This window comes from Jaculus jaculus, chromosome 8 (genome assembly GCF_020740685.1).
Source record: "Jaculus jaculus isolate mJacJac1 chromosome 8, mJacJac1.mat.Y.cur, whole genome shotgun sequence".
NCBI classification, from domain to species: Eukaryota; Metazoa; Chordata; class Mammalia; order Rodentia; family Dipodidae; genus Jaculus; species Jaculus jaculus.
Window position 1 is genome coordinate 141,129,479 of NC_059109.1, and position 26,306 is coordinate 141,155,784.

The 26,306-nt window shown below is 53.0% G+C and overlaps 2 protein-coding genes across 2 annotated transcripts; both read right to left on the minus strand.

Annotated features, from left to right (window-relative positions):
* Positions 1 to 3,574: 3,574 nt before the first annotated feature.
* Fndc11 (fibronectin type III domain containing 11) lies at positions 3,575 to 4,576 on the minus strand. The gene has a single exon (XM_004669510.2). The coding sequence runs from the start codon at positions 4,574 to 4,576 to the stop codon at positions 3,575 to 3,577; it is 1,002 nt and encodes a 333-aa protein (XP_004669567.1).
* Positions 4,577 to 11,006: 6,430 nt separating this feature from the next.
* Positions 11,007 to 25,619, minus strand: Helz2 (helicase with zinc finger 2). The gene is made up of 19 exons (XM_045157419.1): positions 25,575 to 25,619; positions 23,562 to 24,650; positions 23,037 to 23,220; positions 22,856 to 22,963; positions 21,388 to 21,893; positions 20,647 to 21,285; positions 18,615 to 19,398; positions 18,377 to 18,452; positions 14,516 to 18,230; positions 14,255 to 14,373; positions 14,047 to 14,178; positions 13,802 to 13,963; positions 13,574 to 13,721; positions 13,376 to 13,492; positions 13,110 to 13,302; positions 12,572 to 12,925; positions 12,064 to 12,220; positions 11,799 to 11,966; positions 11,007 to 11,702 (listed from the first exon to the last, which is right to left on the minus strand). Exons 2-19 carry the CDS (start codon positions 24,575 to 24,577, stop codon positions 11,578 to 11,580), a joined length of 8,703 nt encoding a protein of 2,900 aa, XP_045013354.1. The 5' UTR covers positions 24,578 to 24,650; positions 25,575 to 25,619; the 3' UTR covers positions 11,007 to 11,577.
* Between the last annotated feature and the right edge of the window lie 687 nt (positions 25,620 to 26,306).

The following is a 26,306-nucleotide window of genomic DNA, read 5'->3' on the forward strand; positions in this document are numbered from 1 at the left end:
TGCGAGGGAGAAACTGGAAGGTCCGGTGGGAGAGCCAGGTGTCTGAGGCTCCCTGCTTGGCACGGGATGTGGAATAACCGGCGACACCGACCCCCGTGATCACTCCTGAAAGTTCCTCAACAAGATACACGGCACGCTCCTGCTTCCCTCCTGGAGTAGCAATGAATGCGGTGGAGGGTGGCTCCCAGCCCACAGCCACACTGGCCAACCCTCCTATCATGCATTGATATGGTGTCTAGCTAGTGCGCCGTATTGTTCCAGAGAAGCTGGCTGGGGCTAAGAGCTGGGGCGGTAGCAGCAGGCGGTTCCCAAGGTGGGGCCAGGGAGGGGCCAGGGAGGGTCGGGGTGGAGTAACGCGGGTCTGCAGAGTGAACCTGCTGCTCTCTACCGCCTCACAGGCCCAGGCTGCAGCGGACTGTGCCTGAGCAAGTGCAACCCAGGAAGGCCAGTGACCGAGCTGGGCAGCTGGACGCGAACCTGGCAGGATAGGGTCCATGGGAGAGGCTGCTGCTCACTACTAGTGGCCGGATTTGTATGAAAAACTGTGTGACTACTTAAATGCTGGCCAAAATTTTAACACCATAAAACCCCTGTGCAGGGCAGGTGCCAGAATGTATGGCCTGTCTCCAGCCCAGCAGTGGCTTGTGAGCTCCCAGCACCCCATGTTGTAAAATTAGATCTTGGTGGTGATTGCATTGGGGCTCAGTGGAGGGCCAGGCACATGGGGAGCATTAGGCAGACACAGGGGTAATGGTAGGATATGATTTCTCAGCCACCCCATAGGAGATGGACACACTACCACATGGCAGAGGAAGTTCAGACATCTGGGTCCTCAGCATGCAGGAAAGGGGCAGTCAGCAAGTCTCAGCAGTGAGATTTCTCATCCTGGATTCTCTTGCTGCACACTGAAGCAAGCTGATTGGCACACAGAGTGCCCCTGAATCTAGGCAGCAGGAGCAAGCCCCAGTCAACCCAGTTCTTGAGTCTGAGGAGGGGTTCTACTTGTAGACTTTCTGTCTCCTTGCTTGTCTTTCTCACCTGCCCAGCATCTTTGGTATCCAAGTGGTCATTACTAAGTTTCCAGGCCATGTGGTTGTGGCATATCCTTCCTCCATGGCTCCACTTCAAACAGGTCTGATGACTTCCCCTTCCCACATTTGCACTAGTGTCAACAGAAGCATCTGGGGCAATTTGTGAGTTATGATGTAGCAACAATACCCATGAGCTTGCTGGCTGTTTCCTTCCAGAATCCCAGGTCCCTGAGACCCAGCCTCAGGCTACAGCAGCCTGAAAGGGGCAAGCTCTGTCCCATGTTTCCATGAAGGCTATCCTGTATGGAGATGGGTATCCAGAAGAGTTAATGACAACACAGATTGGCGGGGGGGGCGGGCTTGGAAGGCTTCCTGATTCCCACACCCACCGGCCTTGCAAGAAATTTGCCTCCACTTGCTCTGCCAGGGACATGTTGGGGTGTTTCACTGGGAAGAAACCCAGCTTCCTGTCTCCAACCTTCAAAGCCACAGGGGGAACACCTCTGTACTGACCACAACAGGATCAGGCACAGAGCACTGAGGGCAGATTCCTTCCAGACACTCCCTCAAAGACCATGTCCTGTTCTCTGAGACTCAGCACATTACTTATAGTTGGAGCCCAAAGGCAGTTCAGCAGGTCATGTCAAGAAAGGAGGACTCAAATGGATGGACCTGGAAAGGATTATACTAAGTGAGGTAACCCAGGCCCAGAAAGCCAAGCACCACATGTTCTCTCTCATATGTAGATCCTAGCTACAGAAGATTGGGCTTCTGTGTGAGACAGAAAATACTTAGTAGCAGAAGCCAGTAAGTTAAAAAGGAGATATAAAGGGAAAAGAAAGGAAGGGAGGAGGGTACTTAATAGGTTGATATTGTATATATGTAAGTACAATGATTGAGTTGGGGAGGTAATATGATGGAGAATGGAATTTCAAAGGGGAAAGTGGGGGGGAGGGAATTACCATGGGATATTTTTTTATAATCATGGAAAATGTTAATAAAAATTTAAAAATAAAAAAATAAAAGGACTCAGGCTGGAGAGATGGCTTAGCAGTTAAGACATTTGCCTGCAAAGCCAAAGGACCAAGATTTGATTCACCAGGACTCACATAAGCCAAATGCACAAGGGGCACATGTGTCTGGAGTTCGTTTGCAGTGGCTAGAGGCCCTGGTATGCCCATCCTCTCTCTGTGCTTGCCTCTCTCTCTCTCTCTCTCAAATTAATAAATATTTTTAAATATTAAAAAAGACTCAGGCTGGAAAGATGACTCCAGGGTTAATGCACTTGCCTGAAAATCCTAAGGACCAGGGTTCAATTCCCTAGCATCCATGTAAAGCCAGATGCACAAGGTAGCACATGTGTCTATAGATCATTTGCAGTGGCTGGAGGTCCTGGGGATTGCTGCTTCTCTTCCTCTTTCTGCCTTTCTCTCTCTTAAATAAATACTTTTGGGGGGGGGGCAGGGTCTCATTCTGGCCCAGGCTGACCTGGAATTCATTCGGTAGTCTCAGGGAGGTCTCGAACTCACGGCGATCCTCCTACCTCTGCCTCCCAAGTGCTGGGATTAAAGGTGTGCACCAAAGCTGGGTGTGGCTTTCTAATCCCTCATCCCACTCAGCAAACAACTTCTCTGCCAACTGGGTAGGGTTCCCTGCACTTGACCACGTGCTCCTATCAGACATCGTCATGGGCCGGGTTGTGCTGGGTCAGCTCTGAACCTGTTCCCTCTATAAGCCCTGCTGCATCACTCAGACACAGGGTGCTGTCACTCTAGACCTGGAGGTGGCAAAACCTCTCCTTCCTGAAGTGACTGTTAGGGATGTTCTGTTGGCTACCTTGGAGATAATGTGGTCATACTGGAAGACCCTAATGTTAAAGTAGGGCAGCAGTGAGGGGCCTGATTACCTGTGTGGGATGAATATTAGCTGGTGAGGGAGGACCAGTGGGCTGGCAAGGTGGTCATGCTGCAGGAACTAGGCTAAGTGGGCAGCATCTTGGGGAGGACGCTGACCAGGCTCCCTTACTGGGACCTTCTCCCAGCTTGGGATGCCCATGAACTAACTTCAACTTTTCTTGGAGAGAAGATAAGAGTTTTATTTTGAAAATAAAATATCCTTTGGTACTGGGCATCTTGGCTCCAAGGAAGCTGGGAATACTAGTACCAGGGCTATGACTGTCCCTAGATAGGACCCTGAGTGCCATCCCCTCAGAGAGCTTTAGCCTACAAGGTAGATAAGAAAGCTGGACCTGGCTATGGGGGTGGGTGCTGGGACTAAAGGGGCTGAACTCCTTGGAGCATCTCTCATCACTGGAGGTGGCAGCCAGATGCCATTGGCTGAAACTTCCTGCTCTAGAGGCAGGCCCTGGAAAGCTAGACCACCCCTAGGAAAGAGAACAGACACTGAGGGGTTCCTGGAGCTTGTGGGGTGCTAGGCCATGAGGAAAACACTCATATGGCTGCCACTGCCTTAAGGTCTAAGTAGGCTTCTGTCTTTAATTCAGCGTGTATACTCTTCTTTATTAGTGGATAAATATTAGAAAATCATCTCTCGGAAGGTGTGGTCAGGGGCAGGCTGGGCTTGCCCAGCGGACTTGGGGAGGCCCTTTCGGGAGGCCTCTGTGTGGTCTGCAGGGTGAGGCTATCCCGCCAGGGCTCATACACCAGGGTATAGCTTTCTGCTCTCTTGATAGTAAACTTATAGGTGCGGTTAGGCAACAAGTTGTGGACGTCAAAAGTGCAGGCAGCCACTGGGATAATGCCACACTGTGTGCATTCCTGTTGTGTCCGTGGCTCCAGCAGCTTGAAGTGCAGCTCAAACTGCTCTGGGGCTGCTGGCTGGACAGTGACAAACCAGCGCAGGCTGACCCAGTCCTGATGAGCCACTGACTCCTTCCGGTCAAACATGACTGGCATCTTGGTGCTCAGCATGAGCCGGATATGTGGAATCTTGGTGGCTCCAATGTCAGATACCAGGCGGTGTTTGACATGCAGGTGCCCTGGCACCATCATGGCCAGGAAGTTGTCCATGACAGCTGACAGTTCTGCCAGCTGCTGCTCCACAAGACCCCAGCCAGTCAGGAAGGGCTGTGGGTCAGGTGCTTCTAGCAAGCCATCCAGGGCTGCACGACCATGGTCCAGCTGCTCCAGCAGATCCCCAAGTAGCAGGAGTTGGATTTTGGTCTGTGCTGTGCCTACCTTCTTCATGCGCTGAAACTTCCAGGGGTCAATGAGCTGGAACATGGTGTTGGGCAGCACCAGCGGATTCTGGTCGCCCAGGGCCAGGTGCTTAGGGAGGATTTCAATGTGGTAGGAGCACTTTTTGAGCAGCTGCATGCGGGCATGGTGGCGCTTGAGCAGCTGGGGACTCAGGTCTGTGGTCAGAAACTCACGCAGTATGTTGCGATGTTCCACATAGGTCCTCCAGGCTTCTGGTTCCAGCAGCTGCTGGTCTTCTACCTCTTCCAGCTCCTCTGAGTCCAGGAAGGACTGTGGACTGTTCAGTGTCATCTTGTGTAGGGCTAGGCCTGTCACCTGGAAGTTCATAGTCTGGGAGCTGGAGATGAGGGCTGGGCATGAGCTATTGCAGTCAGGTTGGCCCTACCCCCATCTATGTCATTTGTCCTATTCTGGCCTCTGCCTCACACTGGCCTCTGTCCTCCCCTGGGGCACAGCTTTCCAGAAAGAGGCTGCCTGGAGAACCAGATGGACAAGCTAGACAAAAGTAGATGTTGGAGGGCCCAAAGCCAGATGGTGAGACAGAGTCAGCTAAGAGTGGGCTCTAAGATTAGGGTGGCCTGGGCAGAAGAACTGCTGAACAATTATGGGGCCTGTCATGAGCCTCATTTCCTCATCTCACATGGGTTGTGGGGAAGAATGCCCTCAGGTCTGGGGAGGGGATTCAAGGTGACTCTGAGCAACACAGGAACTCCTCTTGGGGGCATTATTGGACTACCCATGCCCATCAGTTCTCCCCAAGGCTCTGGTACACTTCAGCATGGCTGCAGAGCTGGAGAACAAGGCTAATGAAGACAGAATTCTCAGAAAGCACCTCCACAGGGCTCTCACATGGACAGAGGCCTTGTGCCTGGATGGTTCACTGACTTCATAGGAAAAGAGCATAGAGGGGGCAGATTACATCATACCATTCCACAGATGGAGAGCTGGAGTCTAAAAGCTTGATAGTTTGGTTTTTTGAATTTACTTATTTTTATTTATTGGCACTTTTTAAAAATTTTTTAATGTTTTGGTTTTCTAAGGTAGGGTCTCACTCTAGCTCAGGCTGACCTGGAATTCACTATGTATTTTCAGGGTGGCCTGGAACTCTCAGTGCTGCTCCTACCTCTGCCTCCCAAGTGCTGGGATTAAAGGTGTGCGCCACCACGCCCGGCTATCGGCACTTTTGTATGTATGGATTGGATAGATGTGCCAGGATCTCTTGCGATGGCAAGTGAATGCCAGACACGTGTCACCTTTTTTTTTTTTTTTTTAATTTTTCAAGGTAGGGTTTCATTCTAGCCCAGACTAACCTGAAATTCACTATGTAGTGCCAGGCTTGCCTTGAACTCAATAGCAATCCTCCTATCTCTGCCTCCTGAGTGTTGGGATTAAAGGTGTGTGCCACCATACCCAGCATCATGGGTCACTTTTTATGTCTAGCTTTACATGGGTGCTGGAAGAATTGAACCCTGGACTGGCAGGCTTTGTAAGTAAGCACCTTTAACCACTGAGCCATCTCCTTAGGCCTCCGTAGTTTAGTTGTTTAATGTTTTTTAATTTTGGCCTGGCATCTTGTTCTGTTGTCCAGGCTGGACATCAACTTTGGGGCTCAGGCTATTCTCTTCCCTCAGCCTCCTGGCTGGATAAGAACAGTAATGTGCCACTGTGTCCAGTTTGTCCCACGGTTGAAATTACCAACCCTAGAGTCTGCCCTTCTTCCCCCATCCATTCCATGGAACAAGTCTCCTAGCCCTGGATGTTTGTGGAGAGGCTGATATTAGGCCATAAGTCAAAAGGCTAGCCCAGCAGCCAAATTTACCTCGCAAGAACCCTGGCGACCCTATACTCCCTGATAGAAACCACTCTACCCCCAGCCCCGCCCTCTCCCTCTCCATTCACCTTCCCAGCCCCTCTACCTACCTCGTGACCTCTGGAGCCCCCAGCACTCTCCAAGTGCCTGGCCACCTGCCAGTGTTAGCAGAGCCGGAGTCGCGAGATACACTAGGTTTCTTAAGTGTCTTTGACGCCCCTGGATGACTGGTTGCCATGGAGAACACGGGCGGCGGGGGCGGGGCCCTTGTGACGCTGCACAGGTCCAACCTGAGTGCCAGGTTCCCTTGACTTGAGAGCTGAGCACTCATGCGGGGGGTGGGGGGGTGCCCAAGTCCTCATGGGCCAGAAAAGTCCGTCATCAGCTGGCCCCACTGAGCTGTTTCCTGAGGGAGGCTGGGAGACCTCAAGGTTGCTGGGTCCACAACCAAGTTTGCAGGGACTCCTAAACATGGGAATCAGGCTGGTGGCACACTTGGGGCCACCGCGGGCTGGGCTTGAGAAGCGTGCAGGAACCAATGGGGTGCAGGCAAGGTGCTCAAAGGAAGTAGGGAGAGGAATTGCCTGGGAACCAGTGGATGTCGTCACCTCAGCAAGCAGCAGAGTGAGGGACCCCACTTTCTGGGGCTTGCTCAAGCTCATGCCTCACCAACTCTGTTCTGCATAAGTGGTTACCCCTACATCTCAGGGGTTCCTCAGAATAGTTCTCAGGGCCTCCATCACCCTCATACTCCAAACAGGGCTCTAGACCTTTGGGATAACCATTCAGCCCCTACTGGCTTGGGAGTCAGCCCCGGGCCACCCCCAGAACAGTCTCTCCACCTCTTGGAGGAGGTAGGAAGGGAACCCCCTCTCAGGTCTTATCTTGGCCTACTGGAGGCCCTTTTGGAATGGGTTATGCCTGAGCAGCTAATACCTGTGATGCAGCCAGAATTCCAAGCCCTCCCCAACACCTGTCCATGATGGCTAGTGGCTTTCTTGCCATTGCTTACTGTGACTGCCTGGACTCTAGACATGGTGACTAGTGTTTATTCAGGGGCTAAGAGATAGGAGCCAGATTACTTGGAGAAAAGATTGTCATCTGAAAGCCTGGTGGGGATTTTGAAGCTGCCCCCCTGGGAAAAGGGATGGAAGAAAAAGCAGCAAGAGAAAAACCCCTCCCCTTTCCCCATATCTCCCTCAGAGGAAAGAGGTGGGAAGACCAGCTCTTCTGGCCCAGGGCTTAATCTGCCACCTCTTCTGGTTTACCTCGCCCTACCCTCCTTTTTCCCATTCCTAATTTGTCATCTAATTTTTAATTAAAAATTTGATTTGAGATATGCAAATTCTTGTGTAAGGAATGAGGATCCTACATACCCTTTAACCATTTTCCCTGCTAGAAATGTCTCAGAAAGCTCTATGCAGCCCAAGATCATGCTAGGACACAGGGCACCCATAGAGATTCCTGATGGTACACGAGCTGGGTCAGCCCATCTCTGGGTCACCCTCTTTAGGCCCTGCAAGCATATGTCCCATTCTTGTATCATTTCAAGTGTTCTGTGAGTGGAGTCACACTGGCTTTGAGGACTAGCTTCTGAGGCCCTGAACAAATTCCCTTGTACACACCAAATCACTCCATTACAGGAACTAACCAATTTGTTGTGTCTTGCCTGACTCAGAGTTGGCAGTGGTATTCAGTGTTTGCTGATCTGGAAGGATAGAGCTTCCTTGGGTCCTGAGGGCACTGATCCTGGAGCAGTGAGAGATAGGGGCACACCGGAACCACAGCAATCCTCATAGCTATGCCCTGCAGACACATGGATCCAGAGCCCCTATACCCAGTATCAGATTGACACCCAGGAAAGCTGCTCCTCTTCCCAGCTTACCTGGTCTGTATCCTCACTGCTGCTGCTGCTTCTGGGAAAAACTTATGCCCAAGGTCATAGGCAAGCAACTTTGTAGTGAAGTTTGAACCTAGTTCATCTGACCCCCATCAAAAGCAATCTACCCCCCAAGGCCCTCCCCTAACCCTGCTCCACAACCAGTACTACCTCTGTGGTTGGGAACAGTGGAGGAGGTGAGCTAATTGTGGGGGAGGCAGAGTCAGAGGAGGGGTTTGAAATCCTGACTGCCCTGGAGATCCTGTTGTTCAAGATGGGTTAGATGAAAAAGAGAAGAGCAGGAATGGGGGGACATTCAGGGAACAGGGCCTCTGGGATTTCAGGTTACCTGGCATGTGTGTCCTGCAACAGGCAGCAGTATGTGGAGGGGGAAAGCAGGGTGGACACAAGGCTGGTGGGGCATAGAGGAAGGGAGCATGCTGGAACAGAAGGATTCTCTGGGCAGAGGTCTGGTGGGATGAGATGGGATAGCGGTCTGTCCATCTGGAACTGGGAGTAGAGCTTGGGTTAGGGTTAAGTTGGGAGTAAGAATATAGAGTTCAGAGTTAGGGTGAAGTGCTTGGTCAGGGGATCAAGGGGGTTGCAAGATTACAAGGTTGGAGTAACAATGTGAGGGTGTATACTGAATCCTGGCTACTAGTAAAGAGGGGTTAATTTGCCCATGATCTCATTGTCCTGGTCCTTAAGATTCTCTAAGTCATTAAAAAAAAAAAGATTCTCTAGGTCTTGTTCCTGCACCACTGGAGAGGGAAGGCCTAGGAGAAGGTCTGGCTTAGGGAAATACATGTAGGTCCGGTGGCCTGGCATGCCAACTGGGGTCTAATTGAAACCTAGTGCTTCCCATCCCCCACCTTGGCCCAGTCTTGTGCCCCAGCAGGACCAGTGAAGTATAGCTTGAAGGTAGACACCAGAGCATGAGGTCCTTGGTGCTGGGGCACAAAGTCATCCCAGCCCCCTGCATATACCCTGTTAGTGCTAACCCCTCCCACCTTCACCTCCATCATGATTTGTCTGTTTATTTCTAGGGGATATGGGTTATCTCTTCTCTGGCTCCACCAACAAATTAAAACCATTCCTAAACTGGGCATAGTGGCATGTGCCTTTAATCCCAGAACTTGGGAGGCTGAGGTAGGAGGATTGCTTGCATTCTAGACCAGTCTAGGACTATAGAGTCAGTTCCAGGTCAACTTGTGCTAGAGTCAGACCCTGCCTGGGTAGGTGAGAACACTCCTAACTGTGAGGCACAAATGTAGCCCCCTGCTTCCCAGATGGTTCAAGGTCCCTTCCTCCAGGAAGCCCCCCAGGAGGTCCTATTATCCCTGTCTAGGAGTGGAGTGTCTGTTCATTTCAGGAGATATTCCTAACTCCACTACACTTTTTTAGAAAGTTTTTTTGTTTATTTTTATTTATTTGAGAGAGACTTTAACAGAGAGAGAGAGAATGAGTACACCAGGGCCTCCAGCCACTGAAAATAAACTCTAGATGCATGCCCTACCTTGTGTATCTGGCTTACGTGGGTGCTAGAGAATGGAACCTCAAACTGGGGTCCTTAGGCTTCACAAGCAAGCGCTTAACTAAGCCATCTCTCTAGCCCTCCACCACACTTTTATAACCACTCTAGAAATACTATCTGAGCAGTACTTTCTGTTGTCCCTTCCTCTGGGAAACACAAGCCCAGAGGACTATTTTCCCTTACAGTGCCTCTATGACTTCCCACCCATCTGCTCATGTTGGGCCTGCTATTCCTGTGTCAGCTCTCCTGGGGGAGGCCCATGAGACCTAGCCACAAATAAGCCAAGGATTGAACAAGCTGTGCCCCAAGTGAACCTGGTGGGAACCATGGAACCCAAGGTCCTGGGGAATAACTTCAGATAAGATGTCCTTGAAGCTACAGCCATGAGGACTTTGAACCTGTCCTATAAGCTACCTTGGAGCCAGCCCAGCCAGTGGACTGAGTACAGTAGCTGGGCCTGCAGCCCCAGACAGGATCTCCAGCTGTGAGCCATCTCTACTAAGATGTTCTGGAGTTTCTGGGCTTCCTGTGTTCTTTCACAGACAAGTCCAGATTTCACAGAGGTATTCTCAGCTATAAGATAGGCTGCCATCACTGCCCCCACTCCATCTCATGTTCCCAAGTCCTGTTCTCATCTCCTGTGAGCCTTTGACAGCCTCCATGGCCCCTTCTCACACAAGATGAAGACCTGCCCTGTCTGCCCCCAGCCATACCACAGAACACCCAGGAGTGAGAAAAGTTTTCAGAGCTGTTTTTATAATAAAAGTATCCAGTTATATAAGGCAGTGCCTGAGAAAATATGCAAAAGTTGGAATATAGAAACTTAGTTTGTAAAAATACATCAAATAGTTATTCCTCCCACAAGGAACTCTGTGGCAAGGCCACAGAGAACTGGCCTCTCCTAATGCAGACAACTCACAGCATCTCTGACCTCAGGAAAGGGAAGTTACACTGAAGAGGAAGCTGACCCTAGCCTCAGTGCTAGCTGGATTGCCGCATGAGAGGAGCAGACATGTAGGGGGAGATTTTGCCCCCTCAGCCCTATAGAGGAGGGGCCCAGGTAGATTGTAGCAAAGGACTTGGACTTGGGCATACACAGCTTGGAGGCAGCTTGGGGGTGTGGTGCTGGTGTGAACATCTGCATTGACTCTGTCCTCTCCTACCCCTGCCCTGGTAGCCAGCCCTGCAGGATATAAGGTACTGGGAGAAGAGAAAACATCATTTTCTCCAAGGAAATCTTCTTGCCTATAAGAGATTCTGGCTTTAGGTTATTTAAAAGTAGAAAATAAAGCCGGGTGTGGTGGCGCATGCCTTTAATCCCAGCACTCGGGAGGCAGAGGTAGGAGGATTGCTGTGAGTTTGAGGCCACCCTGAGACAAATTCCAGGTCAGCCTGAGCTAGAGTGAGACCCTACCTTGAAAAACCAAAATACTACTACTACTACTACTGATGATGATGATGATAAAGTAAAAGTAGAAAATAAAAGCTGGGCGTGGTGATGCACGCCTTTAATCCCAGCACTTGGGAGGCAGAGGTTGGAGGATTGCCATGAGTTCAAGACCACCCTGAGACTCCATAGTGAATTCCAAATCAGACAGGGCTAGAGTGAGACCCTACCTTGAAAAATAAAGAGTATAAAATAAGGCAAATGCATACGTGATGCTCAGTGCAAAAATGTAAGGATCCTAAGGTCAAAGTGTAGCCTTGTTGGAGACTCCACAGTAAGAGCAGAGGAGTCTCCTGAAAATCTGGGATCCCTTGCAGCTTCCTTGGGACTAAGTGTACAGATAAAGCCACATAGCTAGAAGCAAAGGGACACACCTCCAGCTCTTTCCCCTCCACTGAAGTTTAGGCACAAACTGGAAGGTCAGCACTGGGCCTACTTCTGTCCCATGAAGATGCCCCTACCTACAAAGCTGTCATTGCTGCATGGCCATGGCCAGTCACCAAGGACCCTGCCCAGGTACACGGCAGATAGCAAGCTGATGTCTAGCCGGGGCCACCAGAGTCAAGGCGATCTGATGCATGTCCAGGCCCTCGGCACAGGAAAGTGAAGGGCATATCTTCAACCATGGCACAGCAAGGGCTGGGCAGCTAGGGATGCTTCAGGAAGACACGGCTGTCCTCCTCCGGACCTGCACCTGCCTGGCAGGAACAAGGCTCTTCTGGGCCTCACAGAAATCCAGGAAATGGCGCCAGAGTGGAAAGCAACGCAGTAGCAGGTGGTCTCCTGCGGGGAGAGTCAGGGTGGTTTTCAACCCTGCCCAGAACCCACCTGGAGCTACCCACTCCAATCTTCCCCTCTCTCCTCACCCTGAATCCTCACCAATTAGGCAGAGCCCCTCTTGGGCCCGGGTGATGGCTACATTCATTTGGTTAGGGTCCACAACAAAACCCAGAAATTTCTTGAGCCAGCTCTTCGTTGGCCGCTGGTCCATGTCACTCTTGGGGCATGTGCGTACAGTGCTCACCAGTACATAGCGCCACTCACTCCCTGGGAAAGGAAAGATGAGCTCTTGGCTATTCCTCATGCCTGCTATATCCCCTGCTGACTCCTACATAGGTACAGCCTCCCCTGGAGCCAGCCTCACCCTGGCTCTTGGTGATGGACATCACAGTCACTCCACTGACCCCTTCCTGCATGAGGCTTTTGCTGATTGCTGCAGCCTGTGCATTGTAAGGTGTAAGAATGGCAACATCCTTGGGGTCCACTGTCTTGCCCAGGGTCAGCTGCTTGGTAATGCGGACCTAAGGAAATGAAAGTGCAGTTGAAGTTGGATCCTAGTCCCTATTCTGTCCTTAAGAACCTGACTTGATCCCAGAAATCATGGCCTACAAAGCCTTCCATGACCCCTCTCTTCCTCCAGGAAGCCTTTCTTTTCTTTCTTTCTTTTTTTCTTTTGTTTTCTTTTTTCAAGGTAGGGTCTCACACCATCCCAGGTTCACCTAGAACTCACTCTGAAGTCCCATGCTGGTCTTGAACTCCTCGATCATCCTACCTCTGCCTCCTGAGTGCTGGGATTAAAGGTGTGTGCCACTAAAGTTCAGGAAGTCTTTCTTGACCCATCAAGCATCAGGGAAGGTCTCTTTGATACTCACCACTTCTGCCACCTCCTCTAGGTTGGCCCTAGAGTTCTCGTGCCCATCTTCTGTGGACACCAGAAGCCTCTGCTCATGGCCCTGCACATAGCCAAAGATGACAGGGCAGCTCGTCTTGCCAGCATGGCCCAGGGTACTTGGTGGTCGCCTCAGGCCTGGCCAGGTCTTCAGCTTACTGTCATAGAACTCTATGGAAGGGAAAGAGCAGATGCCCTCGTGCATGCGGTACTGTGTATCCAACATGATGGCATCCTTGTGATACCGCTCAAAGAGAGACCGGTCCATCCCAAGATTTCTCAGCTGCTCACTTCTGACCACAGGTCGCAGCTGCTTGTGGTCTCCAAGCAGGACCACCTGGAGGCACAAGCAGGTATAACCCTGACATTCCCAGACTCAGAGGCATCCCAGCCCTTTGGTCATCTCTAACCAACAACAACATTCACTTCTCACACCACCAGCATCCCAGGGCAAGCTCCCCCTCCCTCCCTCCCTGGGGATGCCAGCCTGGGGTACTGGCTCCATATTGGGCACCTCTTACCTTCTCAACGTTTGTGAAGCACACCAGGGGAATGAGGGTTTCTGGCTCAGTGGCCATGCCTGCCTCATCGATGAGGATCTGGCGAACATTCAGGCTTTGCAGGCTGCCTGAGGCTGCGCAGGAGCATGTGCACAGGATGACCGAATGCTGCATGACCTCAAACTTCCTGGCCTTGCCCATGACCCTTCTATACCTACAGGAGGCACCAGCTGTCAAACCTCCGGTTCCTGCCAGCAGGTGGCTCCACCTCCAAGCCCGCCACTTACTCTACAAGATCTTCCCTAGACAGCACTTCTCCTTCCCGTAGCTGGGCATCAAATGCCCTGACCTTTGCTGCATATGGGTTGGAGGTCTGGCGGATCCGGTGGTGCAGGGTAATGCTCCTAGGAGGGCACAGCATTAGTAATTCCTTGCCAAATGTAGGGCCCCTCACCTCCATCCCAGCACAAACAGACAGGACGCACCTTAGTCTCTGGTTTGGCCTCCCCTCCCGAGGGGTCTTGCTGAGTAGGCCCCTGCTGCCCACACCTGGCATCGGAAACTCAGTAGCTTCTAATTGTTCACTGTATACCCGCAAGGGCCTCAGCTCTGCCCTCCGACTCAGGAGCAGTCCTAGGGCAGTTGAAGATGTGAGGGACTATCTCTTGGTGCCCAGCAACCTGTGACAGTTCCATAGCTCATCCCCAACACACCTGCCAGGACATCCACCGACTTGTTGGAGGGGCCGCAGCATAAGACACAAGGGCCTCCCCTCTGGTCCTCTCCACAAAGGCTGTTGATACTTGGTACCCACTCCTGGTTTAATCTGTGGAACCAGAATACGATGTGGAGGCCAACGACTGTCTTCCCTGTACCTGTGGGCAAGGAGCAGGGTGAGTTCTTATCGCCACATTTGCCTACCCAGGGCAGCCCCTAGACCCCTGCACATAATCCCCACCTGGTGGGCCCTGGATGACTGTGAATGGCCTCTCTAGCGCCCTCCTGATGGCCTTGTTCTGGCTGGGGTTCAGCTTAAGAAGTTCTCCAGGGATATCATAGGCAGGCCGCTCCAGGAACCTTCTGGCAGGCACTGGGGGTGAGGGAGAGACAGAGATCCCTGAGCACCATGTAGGATGGGGAGAGGGGAACCTGAGGGGCCGACTTACCTCTGCGGAAGAAGTGCTGGTGAGATTGGTGACAGAGCTGGGGGATGGGCCGGCCCAGGGCAATGCTGATGACCAGTGGGGAGGCCTTCTTCAGCCTATGCACAGCTTCCTCCTTGCGGCTAGGGGTGGGCATGGACACCAGAAGGTCATCAGAACTCTGCCAGGGAGAGGGCCACCCACTACCAGAAGAGGGGAGCCCAGTGATGTTGACCCTAGATCTCAGCTGCTTCTCCCTGACTTCTGGCCAAGGAAACCACTCACAGGTCAGGAAGCTGTTTAGACAGCACCTCCACAGTGAACAGGGTACTGGGCCTCAGCACTTGTTCTGGAATATTCTCCATGGCCATGTGGTGGATGAAGAAATGCACCTCTCTGGGAGCCTCTTGTCGATCTTCCCTGCCCTCCTGGTCCCAGTCATCAGCCAGTCCATGAGCCACCCAGGTATATGTACCAGGGTCAATGCTCAGAAGGGGGCCAAGGCAGCTAAGCTCAGGGGATGGGTTGGCTGGGGGAACGGGGAGCCCCTCGAGCCGGATGCAGAGGTAGCAACAGCCAAAATGAATGTTGATACCATTCTCTTGGAGGAAGGCAGCATCTAGCTGGAAGGTGCCCTGTAGCTGCCCCTGAAATGTCCTCTCTGCATCCCAAAAAATGCGCACATGCTGCAGCAAGATGGAATCATTCTCTGCAACAGCATTGGTGACTGACTCCAGTGCACATAGTGGTCCCCACACACGTGAGTACTCGCCTACTTTGCGGTACTGATCTCGCAAGGCCTTCTGCACATGGCCTTCAGGGCCTGAGAAACAGTCTCCCGGTTGCTCCATATGCTGCAGGCAGAGGCTGAAGCCAGGCACCACAGTCCACAGCTGCAGGGCTGGTGCCAGGAAGCCTCGCTGCAGGCTGGCACTGAGCTGTACTTGCAGCGTATCACCTCTGCCCAGCTCCCGCACCACCTCCACGTATTGACCATAGCCACTCTGGTGGTGCACTTTTCCCAGCTCCCGTTGCTGGAACTCCTCTTTATCCTGTTCCTGGACAAGGGCAGCCACCTTAGGCCAATGCTGATCTTCCACCAGGGCCAGCAGCTGCTTCCATAGGGCTGCACTGACAACCCAAGTATGTGGGTCAAACAGGATGCCAGGCAGTGGGGAGGGTGGCTGAGATGGCTGCATGGAATAGATACGGCGCCTCCACACAAGCCTCAGGCCTGGCTGGTTCACGAGCTCATGGGGGTGTTCAGCCAGCTGTAAGGAATGGTAGTAGACAGGGCATGGGTCAGGCAGAGTTTCTCGGTTGGCAGGGAAGAGCAGCTTGAAGCAGTGGGCACCTATCTCAACATCTACCACAAAGCCCAGTTTGTCTCGAGGCTGGGTCTTGAGCTGGATGGCCAGATGCAGGCTACAGGCCCGCCGCTGGTAGCTCTGGGCGGATGCGTACTGGCCACTGAAGTCCTGGCAGAGTCCATCTATGTCCTTGATGGAGTACACAGAGCCTCCATGGCCCAGAGCCAAAAGAATCAGCCGCTGGAGCACCACATCTACGTACCTGCGGATGGGTGATGTGGCCCATGTGTACCAGTCCACCTGAAGAGAGTAGTGGCCAATTGGCTGTTGCTCACCCTGGCCAGAGTGGCCAAAAACACTGCGGCCCAGAGCCCTTCGGAAGTCCAGGCTCATAGGCGCCAATGAAGGATGCATGTCATCTGTGGCAATGAGGTCCACCATCTGGCTATAGTCCTGGTTATGAGCTGCAAGCTGCACATGCTTCCAGAGGGAAGTCAAAAGGTGTAGCTGCTTTCTGGGGGTGTTATGGGTGCCATGCAAGTGGTGGCACAAGTGCAGCGACAGGGGCACGAGCTCCCTGTGTTTCTCTGACACAGCATTGAGCTGGTGGGTACTGGGTGTGGGCTGCCACCTCAGTGGTGTGACTGACTGTGTATGCTTGTTGCCGATCAGGAATTCAGCCACCCGGCTATTAAACTGGATCATGTACTCTTGAACCATGATGTGGGCTGCACGAAAGCCCAACCCACTGTCCTCATCGGGTGGCTCATAGTGGCAAGCAGCCAGCAAGCGTTGCCGGCGCAGCACCCAGGAGAAGTAGTAAGCGGCCACAACACAGGCCTCCACAGAGTCCAGGTGGGTTGGCAGCTCCAGACCAGCTCCCGGGTACCCTTTGATCAACACCTCAGCCTCCTCATAGGTCAGCTGGAAGTCAGAGCAGATCACAGAGGGTGCAAAGTGCAGGCTCTGGAGCTTGCCACTACCCTTCTCCAAGGTGAGGAAGAGAGAGATGGCAAGGCGGTCCTGGCCTGGCAAGAGGCTAAGCGCATCCTGGGACAAGCTAGCTGGAAGCATGGGCACTGGCTCCCTATTGGGGGCATAGAAAGCAATGCCTTGCCGGCGGGCTTCTTTGTCCAACACCCCATCTCTGGGCAACAAGCTGGCCACATCAGCAATATGCACAGCCACCTCATACTCTGGGCCTAGATCCTTAACACTGAGGGCATCGTCAAGGTTGCAAGCACCCTGGGGGTCCACAGTGAAGGTCAGGATGTTCCGGCAGTCCTCTCGGTAACGGGTAGCCATGCTGAGCTCCGATTGGTATCTCTGCAGTGCCTTGGAGATAGAGGCTGGGTTTGGAATGGGGGCCCTTAGGCCATGCTCCAGGTCTAAGGCATGAAGGCCCTGCTCCCAGGTACTAGCCTCAGGTAGCACCTCCAGGATGATGCCCAGTGGATAATAGAAACGTTTCCGCCATAGGACAATACGGACCCAGAACAGCCGGTTGCGCAGGGCCTCGGGTGTGAGATTTTCATGTCTTACACGCTGCATGCGACCCTGGGATAGGCAGTGAATGGGGATCTGCTGTGGATTCTTCAGCTCTGCCACAAAGATCTTGGTCACAGAGATGTTGATGGGGATCATAATGCGGGGATCCCATTTGTCCATCCGGCACAAGAAGGTCAGCTCACGTTTCCTCCTCTTTAGCACTCCTACCACACAGCCCTGCAGCTGCCCTGGGGTGCCCCTGTCACCAGCCACCAGGCCCAAGACCTTCACCAGCACCTCATCCCCAGAGAAGGCCATCCCGCAGTTCAGGCGACCCCTGATCTGGATGGGACTGGAGCCCATGTCATCCAGTGGAGTGGCCAAGGCCTGTTCAAATGTCTCCTGAAGGAAGGCGCAGCGGCGATATACTTTGGGCTCTGAGTGCAGCAACTTCTGCATTGTAGCTGAGGGTAGGTTTGTGTACTGCCGGGCCTGATGTGGGGACATAGGCTGAGCCATGGTGTCCAGTAGCCCATCCTCCCTAGTAGTCACAGTCACCTGCCGGCTCTCATCAAGGAGTTCCTTCAGGATGGTGTCATCAGCGTTGAGCTCCCAGTCAGAGGGCCAGAAGTCAGATTCAAAGTCCTCGAGGTCCTCAGACACGACCCCCTCCAGGGTGGACGCTCCTGTTGCTGCACCCTGAGGGACCAAGTCCCCCTTTGCTGTGTCCCCTGCTGATGCGTCAGCCTGTGCCGAGGCTGCCTCCCTCAATGGCAAGCCCATCCAGGGCCTGGTCCCAGCTTCTGCCTTCACCCTGACTGTGCTTGCTTTAGCCATGGAACCCTGCATAACCTGGGCCACAGCCATGTGCTCTGCAGCTGGTCCCCCAGTTTGGAGTGCTACACAGGTCCAGTGCCGCCTCTGGGCCACACCCTGTTCAATCTGCCCCAGAGATAGGTCCTCAGGGCAGACACTGTGATGCTCCACACATTCACGGATGAAGCTCTTCCAGAGATTTCTGCAGTCCCCAAAGGAACAGAGGGCTATGGCATCTCCCACAGCCACCAGCTGTGACTGGGCACGGGTCATGACTGTGTTCAGCACACGGGAATCAGTGAAGAACTCTGAGGTTTGTGCCCCAGGGCTAAGCAGGCTGTGGCAGCTGTGGACAGTGCTCAGCACCACCACTCGGAACTCACGTCCTGCAAGATACATAATTCAGATGGCTAGGAGGGCTCAGTTGATAGGCCTCCATCCTAGCCCATACCTCAATATACAAGACTGAGCAATGGGCTGGAAGCCACCTCCCTCCCAAGCCAAGCTCCTGGCCCACACTGCTATCACCCACCTGGCAGGATCTCAAAACTGCCCACTGACACCTCACCCAGGTTTCTCCTCCTTAGCTCCTGCCTCAGTGCGCTCACCTGCAGGCAAGCCCAGGGTGCTGTGAGACTGCTGCCCAATAAGGAAGGGCCCTTCCACCAAGCCCTGCACACCCTCTCCAGGAGCCACATGGTTCAGCCTGGGAACATAGCAGCGCCCAGGTGAAGAAACTGAGGCTGCAGAGGCCAGCTGGGACAACTCACCTGGGCACCATGGGAGACAGCACATATTTGTCTCTGCTCCTGGTCCCCCCAGCAGCAAGGCCAGGTATTGTAGACCTCCTGTACCTTCTCAACCACCTGAGCAACCTCGGCCACGTTGAGCCAGGATGTCATAGACATGTCCCGCTCAGGGCTGCCTGCTACATGACAGAACATGAGAGGATAGTGTTGGGGGTGGCATGGGACATTGCCCCTGGCCTGGATAGGGTTTCCCTTGGCCATGTAGAAGTGACGGGAAACAAAACTGATGATGGCTGTGGTGGAGCGGTAGTTCTCATGGAAGATTATGCGACTCTGCTGGGCAATCTTGTGCTTCTCCTGCTGGTAGTGGAGGAAGAGGCGGTACAGCAGTGTGTGATTAGCGGCCTTGGCCCTGGGCACACTGAAGAGCTTGGGTGTGATCTGCATATGGTCCCCAGCCAGCACCACACGGGTGAATGGCAAAGCATAAGCCAGTGGGGTGAGGGCCTCACATTCTAGCATCTGGGCTGCCTCATCAATGAAGATGTGGGAGAAGAAGCCTGCTGGCACCTGGAGCTTGCGGGCTTGGGAGGTGGTGGTGACCACCAGGCGATGACACACCAGCTCTGCCTCTGTGGGCATGCGAAAGGACTGGCGGTCCTTAGTCAGGCAGCAGTACTTCAGTGTGGCCAGGTCAGTCTGGCTTGGTGGGCGATCTGTGTACATCACCCGAAGTGGAGCCACCTCTGGATGGCCTTTGATGACATAGCCATGGAAATACTCCCGGATATAGATGTCTGCAGCACTGTGGAAGAAATGAGGCACATGGGCTAAGGCTCTGGGCTTTGGGCTATCTGCTAAAACATGCATGTGCCCAACCTTGTCTGGATGACAGGAACTCCTATGAGGTAGACAGAGGTCTTGCACAGGAACTCAACTGTTTTCAAAAGTGACATAAAGGGGCTGGAGGGATGGCTTAGCGGTTAAGGCATTTGCCTGAAAAGCCAAAGGACACAGGTTCGATTCCCCAGGACCCATGTAAGCCAGATGCACAAGGGGGCACACGCATTTGGAGTTCATTTTCAGTTGCTGTAGGCCCTAGCACACCTATTCTCTCTCTCTCCCCCTCTTTCTGTCAAACAAATAAATAAATTAAATTAAATTAAAGTGACACAAACACACAGGAAGACCAGAGCTCAAAGAGGAGAAGTAGGCAAGAGCATGAGAACCTCGGTGGTCAGGGAAGGCTTGGAGGAGGTAGTATTGTCTGAATTGAGGCATAACCCAAGGCAACCCTGCGTAGCTTGGGGCTGGCCTTGACCTAGAGCATACTCCTGGGTGTTATAAGAGTTGGCGACAAGAGCTGTTACCTAACTCTCAGGAACAGAATCTGCAGAATGAGAGGCCAGGAAGGTACTGCCAGCATCTTTCAAGCAAGTCCCTCAGACCCCCAGCTCAGCTCAAAAATCAACTCAACCATTGTCCTGGGCTCTTCCTTCCACCCTCCCTCTGGACTGATAGGGAACTCAGTACCTGTCATAATAGGTGATGTTAAAGAACTAAGAAAATAATGTTAACCAAAGAGGAACTTCTCAGTTGAGCAATCTGTGAGGGTTTTGTTTTGTTTTGTTTTGTTTTGTTTTGTTTTGTTTTGTTTTGTTTTGTTTTGTTTTGTCTTGAAGTAAGATCTCACTCTAGCCTAGGCTGACCTGGAATTCACTATGTAGTCTCAGAGTGGCCTTGAACATACAGCAATCCTACCTCTGCGTCACGAGTGCTAGGATTAGAGGCATGTGCTACCACACCCGGCTAATTGGTGTTTTTATTAAAAAAAGAAAAAAAAAAAAGAGTCTTGCCCAGGAAACACAGAGTAGTCACATTTCTACACAACTCCCTCCTTGGACCAGTGCCTCTGGGGTGGCACTCCTAGCCACACAACAGATCTATTGGCTCAGGAAGTCCCAATTGAGTTTGAATAAAAACAGGACAACCAGCTACCAGGAGCATTAGTATGAGACACAGAGAGCTAGACACCCAACAGCCATGAGCTCACCTGTTGGTGTGCGTGCAGATGAGCACCTTGGTGCAGGGCTGCCGGACAATCTCCAGGGCAGCCATGGCCAGTGTATAAGTCTTGCCAGTGCCAAAAGGACCGTAGATGAGCAGTGGTGGGACAGGCTTTGTGTCCTCATGGCTGCTGCCTGCAATAAGCCCCACAGCCAGCTTCTGTTTGCTGTTGCCACAAAACGAGGGTGGGGTGGGCCAAGGGCAAGGCAGGGAGCAAGCCAGCAGATCAGGCACCACTGAGCGCTCCTCAGGCAATGTGTCCACTGCCTGGTGCCAGAGCCAGAATATCAGAGGGTCAACCTGGAACTGCACCTCTAAGATGGGGCTCGTCTCAGGCTGCAGCCCTAGGGCAATGCAGCAGCGTGCTGGCAGCAGCAGCCACAACACATTCTCTGAGCTGGCTCGTTTCTCCAGGCGCACCTCATACACTGTGTCATCAGGTGCAGGCACAGGAGCCACAAGGGCTGTGTTAACTGCTCGGCCCAGTAGGAAGCCCTGGTCTGTGTCTGGTGTCAGAGAGGGGACAGGGACTTCAGCATAGAGGGCTTCTGGTGGTGCAAAGAGCATGCCGAGTGCTGGCGTCTGTAATGCTGTCTTCAGGGATACTGGGCCCCTCATGGTCAGCCTGGTGAGAGACCACCCATAGATCAATTCTCTAGGATACAGACACAGGCCTGACTCCAAGTCCAGACTTTGGCCACCTCTGCCAGCCCACTGCCCAACTCACTTGTCCACCAGCTGCTGCTGAGCTGTCTCCTCCTTGTAGAGAAAGCTGTGCATCCTCTGCCGGTAGTTGGTGCAAGAGATGGGATCCCAGACCAGATCACTGACACTGGACTCTGGGACTTTGTACTTGACCATAAGAGCCACTTGTTCAGGTGTCCGCTCCACCTCGAACACCACATAGCGGTTGCCTATGTGCCAGCAGTCCAGCTCCTCAGGGCAGCTGGGTGTTGGCCTCCCACAGAGACCTGGAGAATGTGCCTGGCCTAGCTGCAGCACTAGCTTCTGGAGCAGCACTGGCCTGCGGCCAAAGTCAAAGACCACCCATTGCTCAAAGGTGCCAAAAGAGAAGGCCTGCACATGCACACCCACCAGAAACTGGGCTGGGGCATCAGGCATACGGAAGTGCTTGCCCTGTGCATAAAGCCGGCCTGGTAGAAGGCAGGGGCCCACCAGCAAGAAGTCTGCCCCAGGCTCCTGCTTGAGCAGGGCCACATGCAGCAGGGGGTCCTAGGGAAGGAGACATGATGTGAAATGTAGGGTGGCCCCTGTCCCCTCCCACTTTCCTGAGAGAAGCAGTTTGCCTCTTTCTGGGTGTGAGGCCCCCAGGTTGCTCTGGTTTCCTCCTCTGCTTATGCACTCTACCTGAAGCCCCATGGATGCTAGAAAGGGGAACATGGATATTCTGGTGTGGTTACCAGCCTGATTTGCTCTCCATGTGCCAGACACTGGCACACCTATTCCTTATATTAACTCATTCAATTAAAAATGTGACCCCAGCCAGGTGTGGTGGTGCACACCTTTAACCCCAGCACTTAGGAGGCAGAGGTAGGAGGATTGCCATGAGTTTGAGGCTACCCTGAGACTACATAGTGAGTTCCAGTCAGCCTGGGCCAGAGTGAGACCCTACCTCAAACAAACAAAAACAAAAAATGTGATCCCAGGCTGGAGGAATGGCTTGGTGGTTAAGGCATTTACCTGCAAAGCCAAAGGACCCAGGTTCGATTTCCCAGGACCCACATTAGCCAGATGCTCAAGGGGGCGCATGCATCTGGAGTTCATTTGTAGTGGCTGGAGTCCCTGGTGTGCCCATTCTCTCCCTCTCTCTCTCTCCCTCTTTCTTTGTCAAATAAATAAATAAATAAATACATTTTTTTCTCTTTTATTTTCTCTTGTTTTATTTCTTTTTTTAAATTTTTTTATTTTAAAATTTTTATTAACATTTTCCATGATTATAAATAATTTTTTTTTAACAAAAGTGACCCCACAGAGTAGAGATACCATGATCATCTGCCTACAGGGGAGGACACAGAGAGGCTAAAGGACTTGCCTCAGGTCACACAGACATAGAAGCAGAGCCATAGCATCAGCTCCAGTCCATAGGCTACCTACATCTACAAAGCTGTGATCCTCAACCCTCTGGGCTGAGGCTTCACACAAAATCTGAGATCTCATGGCTGCTAAACGCTCACCTCAGAATGGATGGTGAACATCCAGCTATGCAGAGCCTTCTTGTCCTGGGCTTGATGCACCAGAGGCTGGTGGCAGGTAATGGACACCCCATGAATGGTCTCAGCCATCTGCACAGAGAAGCCTGGCCTTTAGCAACGTGGCCCTAGACCCACCCCAGCCCACTCACAAGCCCCTACTTACCACCAGGTCCTTATTGCTGCTGCGCTGGTACTCAGCCAGCAGCCGTGCCCTGTAGGGCACCAGCCCATCCTGCCAGGCAGCCTGCTCACGCCGCTCCATAGCCTGTGCCCGCTGGACCCACTCCTGACGCTCCTGTTCTGAGTGTGCCTTGATGCAGACATCCCCATACTCGCAGAGGTCAGGCCTGGGAATAGTGAGGTCAGCTGGGTCACATGGAGGTATAACCTGAGGGGATCAAAGACCAACCCCTTCATCCCAACTCTGGCCTGTGTGGACAGCAGGAATGGACTTGGATTTGAGGCCAGAAGGGGCTTTGTTTGCTGTACACTCTGAATCCCCAGGACAAGGCCTGGCACAAAGAACCTTCCTCAGCCAGGTTCTCAGAGGCCATTGCAGAACCAACTTGAGGTGCAAAGGACACAGTAGGTGGTAGGAAAACCTTAGGGCTCATGGGCCTCATAGTCCCTGATGCTGGCTTGGAGGGTGATCATTGCCCTTCCCAGGCTTCCACCCAACTCTCCTTACCTAGGACAGAGCTCAAATTTGGAGAGCCCCATGGGTGGGGCACGGTGCTTCCATGCCACTGCCTGATCAAAGGCCACCATCTCTGCATGCTCCAGGGAAGAACAGTGGTTCTCCAAGGCTTCCTGAGAGTGGCAGGTGACCAGGCAGACATGGCAGTACAGCTGGGCTTCAGGGGTCTGGCCAGGATGGGCTTTAAGCTTGTCTTCCCTGAGGGCAGGGTATGTGAGCAGAGCCCCTCTCTGGAGCCCATCCAGCCGCTCAGCCTTCCACACTGCCATCTCCACAGCACTGTGTGCATATTGACAGCGTGAGGCCCCATGGCGGCATGGCTGTCCACGCCCCACAAACATGCAGTAGTTTAGAGGATGGCTGTTTGGGGGCTGTGGCCGCACCTCCACAAACTGTTGCTTGTGGCCCTCAGTGTTCACGTGGGTAAGGAGTGAGGGGCAGGTTTTGTGCACAGGGCAATGACCCCTGGAGTCTACATGGCGGAGGCATGGGGGATGGCGCCTGAAGCAGAGGGCACAGAGCAGCCAAAAGTGGCCACCAAATTCTGCTTGTATAATATCAGCTGGGGCATGTGGCCCACCCTGGGCTCTGGTGCCCAGCATAGCAGCTTTCAGTCTCAAGCGGAGAAGGTTGTGTTTGCGTTCAAAGTTCCAGACCAATGCCTCCTCAGGGCTGTGGGCGAAGGTGCACCTGTTCCAATGGCGTCTGCAGCCCAACTCAGGGCTAAAGTAACGGCAGACTTTATAGCACAAAGGCCTTGGGAACATGGGCCTGTGGCCCACCTTGCGCCAGACATTGGTCTTGGCAGCTTGCTTGAAGCGGGCCAGCAAGATCTCACTGGGGCAGTCGTGCTCCACCTGCTGCAGGATGTAAGTGTTCCGATTGAGGCACTGAGTGCATAGGGAACAGCCTAGGTGAAGGTCCATCTGAGCACAGAGCCCAGCCAGGTCCGGCCCCTTTGTGAGTGGCATCCTGGCAGGTCTTGGGTTGCACTCAGAGGATGCCATCTCTGATGCTAGCCAGGTTCTTCAGGATGATGGGCAAGGCTACTGGGCCATTGGAACACTGGAACCATGAGCTCTAGAGAGATGATAGGACAGGAAAAGCAGGTCAGCCTGAGATATAGAAGGACCCACACACCCTCCACTGGACAAAGGACAGAGACTTCTGCTTACTCTTGCCCTTCCAGGGAGTCCCATTTGGACCCCACCTTAGCCCTCTCCTTAACGGTCTCCAAGTCTTATTCAGACAGAGACCAACAGGCAACTGGTGGGAAAAGCCCCAGATGCCAGAGAAGCCCCCTAGTTTGTGGCTCTGTGTACAGTGAGGTCTGTGGCTTCCCTACCCAAGGCCTTCAAGATCTAGGTCACCTGACTCTTCCAAAGATGGTGCACCTCCTTCCTCAAGGGCTGGCAGTGGGCTAGGACCACTGCATCCCACCTGGACTTGGCACATCCTTACAGAGGCCCTGTCCTGCTCAAGTAGGACTGTTGACATCAGAGCTCCTGCAGGGATGCCAGGAAGAAAGGATATGCCCAGGACCCAGAGTTTAAGTTAGTGCCATCCCTACAGGGATGGCAGAGGAAACAGCTCTCTGCCAATACCTGGGTCTAAAGAGAATTTTCTTTTCTTTTTTTCCCCAGTATTGGGAAATGAACCCAGGGCTTTATACATGCCAAGAAAGGGCTCTACCACTGAGCTACACCCCCAGAACTCTAAAGGGAACTTTTGAAGAAAACTTTGAGGTGCAAAAATGATGTTTTAAAAGGAAATGATAAGGAATAGCAAAGCCTGAGAACCCACCTGCACCCCATTGGAGATTTCCAAATCCACAGTGTTGGAACCCCACAGCCAAGCAGCCAGACAGCCAAGAAGAGGGGCTGTATGGCTTGAGATTTGTCAGGATCTATCTGGAGCAGTTAACTGCCTGTCTGCATGCAGGGAAGTGGTCCTCACATTTCCCCCTGCGGCCCCTCCTGTACCCAGCCACCACCCAGAACTTACCCTGTGCACCCGCATTGGTTCTGAGCTGAGATCAGTTTCGATTCTGCCCCTGGGAGGACTCAGATCTCTGACGCCAGATCGCGGAAATTACCTCACTGCCCCCTCCACCCGCCCCGCCCCCGTCCCGCCCTCAAGTGATAGCTTCCCTTACTAGACCTGGCGGAGCTCCCTGGCCCTAGTGAGCACCTCCCAGGCCCGCAGGGGTCACACCACAGGATCTGACCTGGCTCTTTCCTTACTCTCTAGCTTCACAGGCAGCTGCCTGCGCCCTCACGTGTGGGGGAGGGAGAGATAGGACACTGGATGGATGGCTTTTGGGGTCAAAACATAATCCTAGTGGGAGTGGGGGCCCTCACTTGCAGTGTACTGGCAAGCATGCTCTGGGTGCTCTAACCATGGGCTGGGGTCCCCAGAAGGAGTGCCAGGCTGAGAGCCCTGTGTTGGGGTGGGATCTGTTCCAAAAAGGTACCAGCCCTCTTTGTGGAGGCTCTAATGATTACAGCCAACCCTTTAGATACACAAGATATATTGGGACTATGCCAGAACACAGAAGATGAGAAAACTTCCAGTCCCAAACCAAAGGGCAGGGAAGAACTGAATGCATTGTGCAATCTCCTATGATTTTTATGACCCCCTGACCTCACTGGGGAAGTGCCACCATCAGTTCAGAGGCACTGCAGTCACTCTAATGGATGAGCAGCCCATGGATCCAGGACACCATGGCACAGAATC

Bases quoted from the DNA above. Each gene is read 5' to 3' on its own strand.
- Fndc11 (XM_004669510.2), bottom strand. From the start codon at position 4,576: ATGAACTTCCAGGTGACAGGCCTAGCCCTACACAAGATGACACTGAAC.
- Helz2 (XM_045157419.1), bottom strand. From the start codon at position 24,577: ATGGCATCCTCTGAGTGCAACCCAAGACCTGCCAGGATGCCACTCACA. The intron at 22,964-23,036 runs GTAAGTAGGGGC...TTCTCTGTGCAG, and splicing joins GCAGCAATAAGGACCTGGTG to ATGGCTGAGACCATTCATGG. The intron at 13,303-13,375 runs GTAAGTGGCGGG...TGCCTCCTGTAG, and splicing joins TCTAGGGAAGATCTTGTAGA to GTATAGAAGGGTCATGGGCA.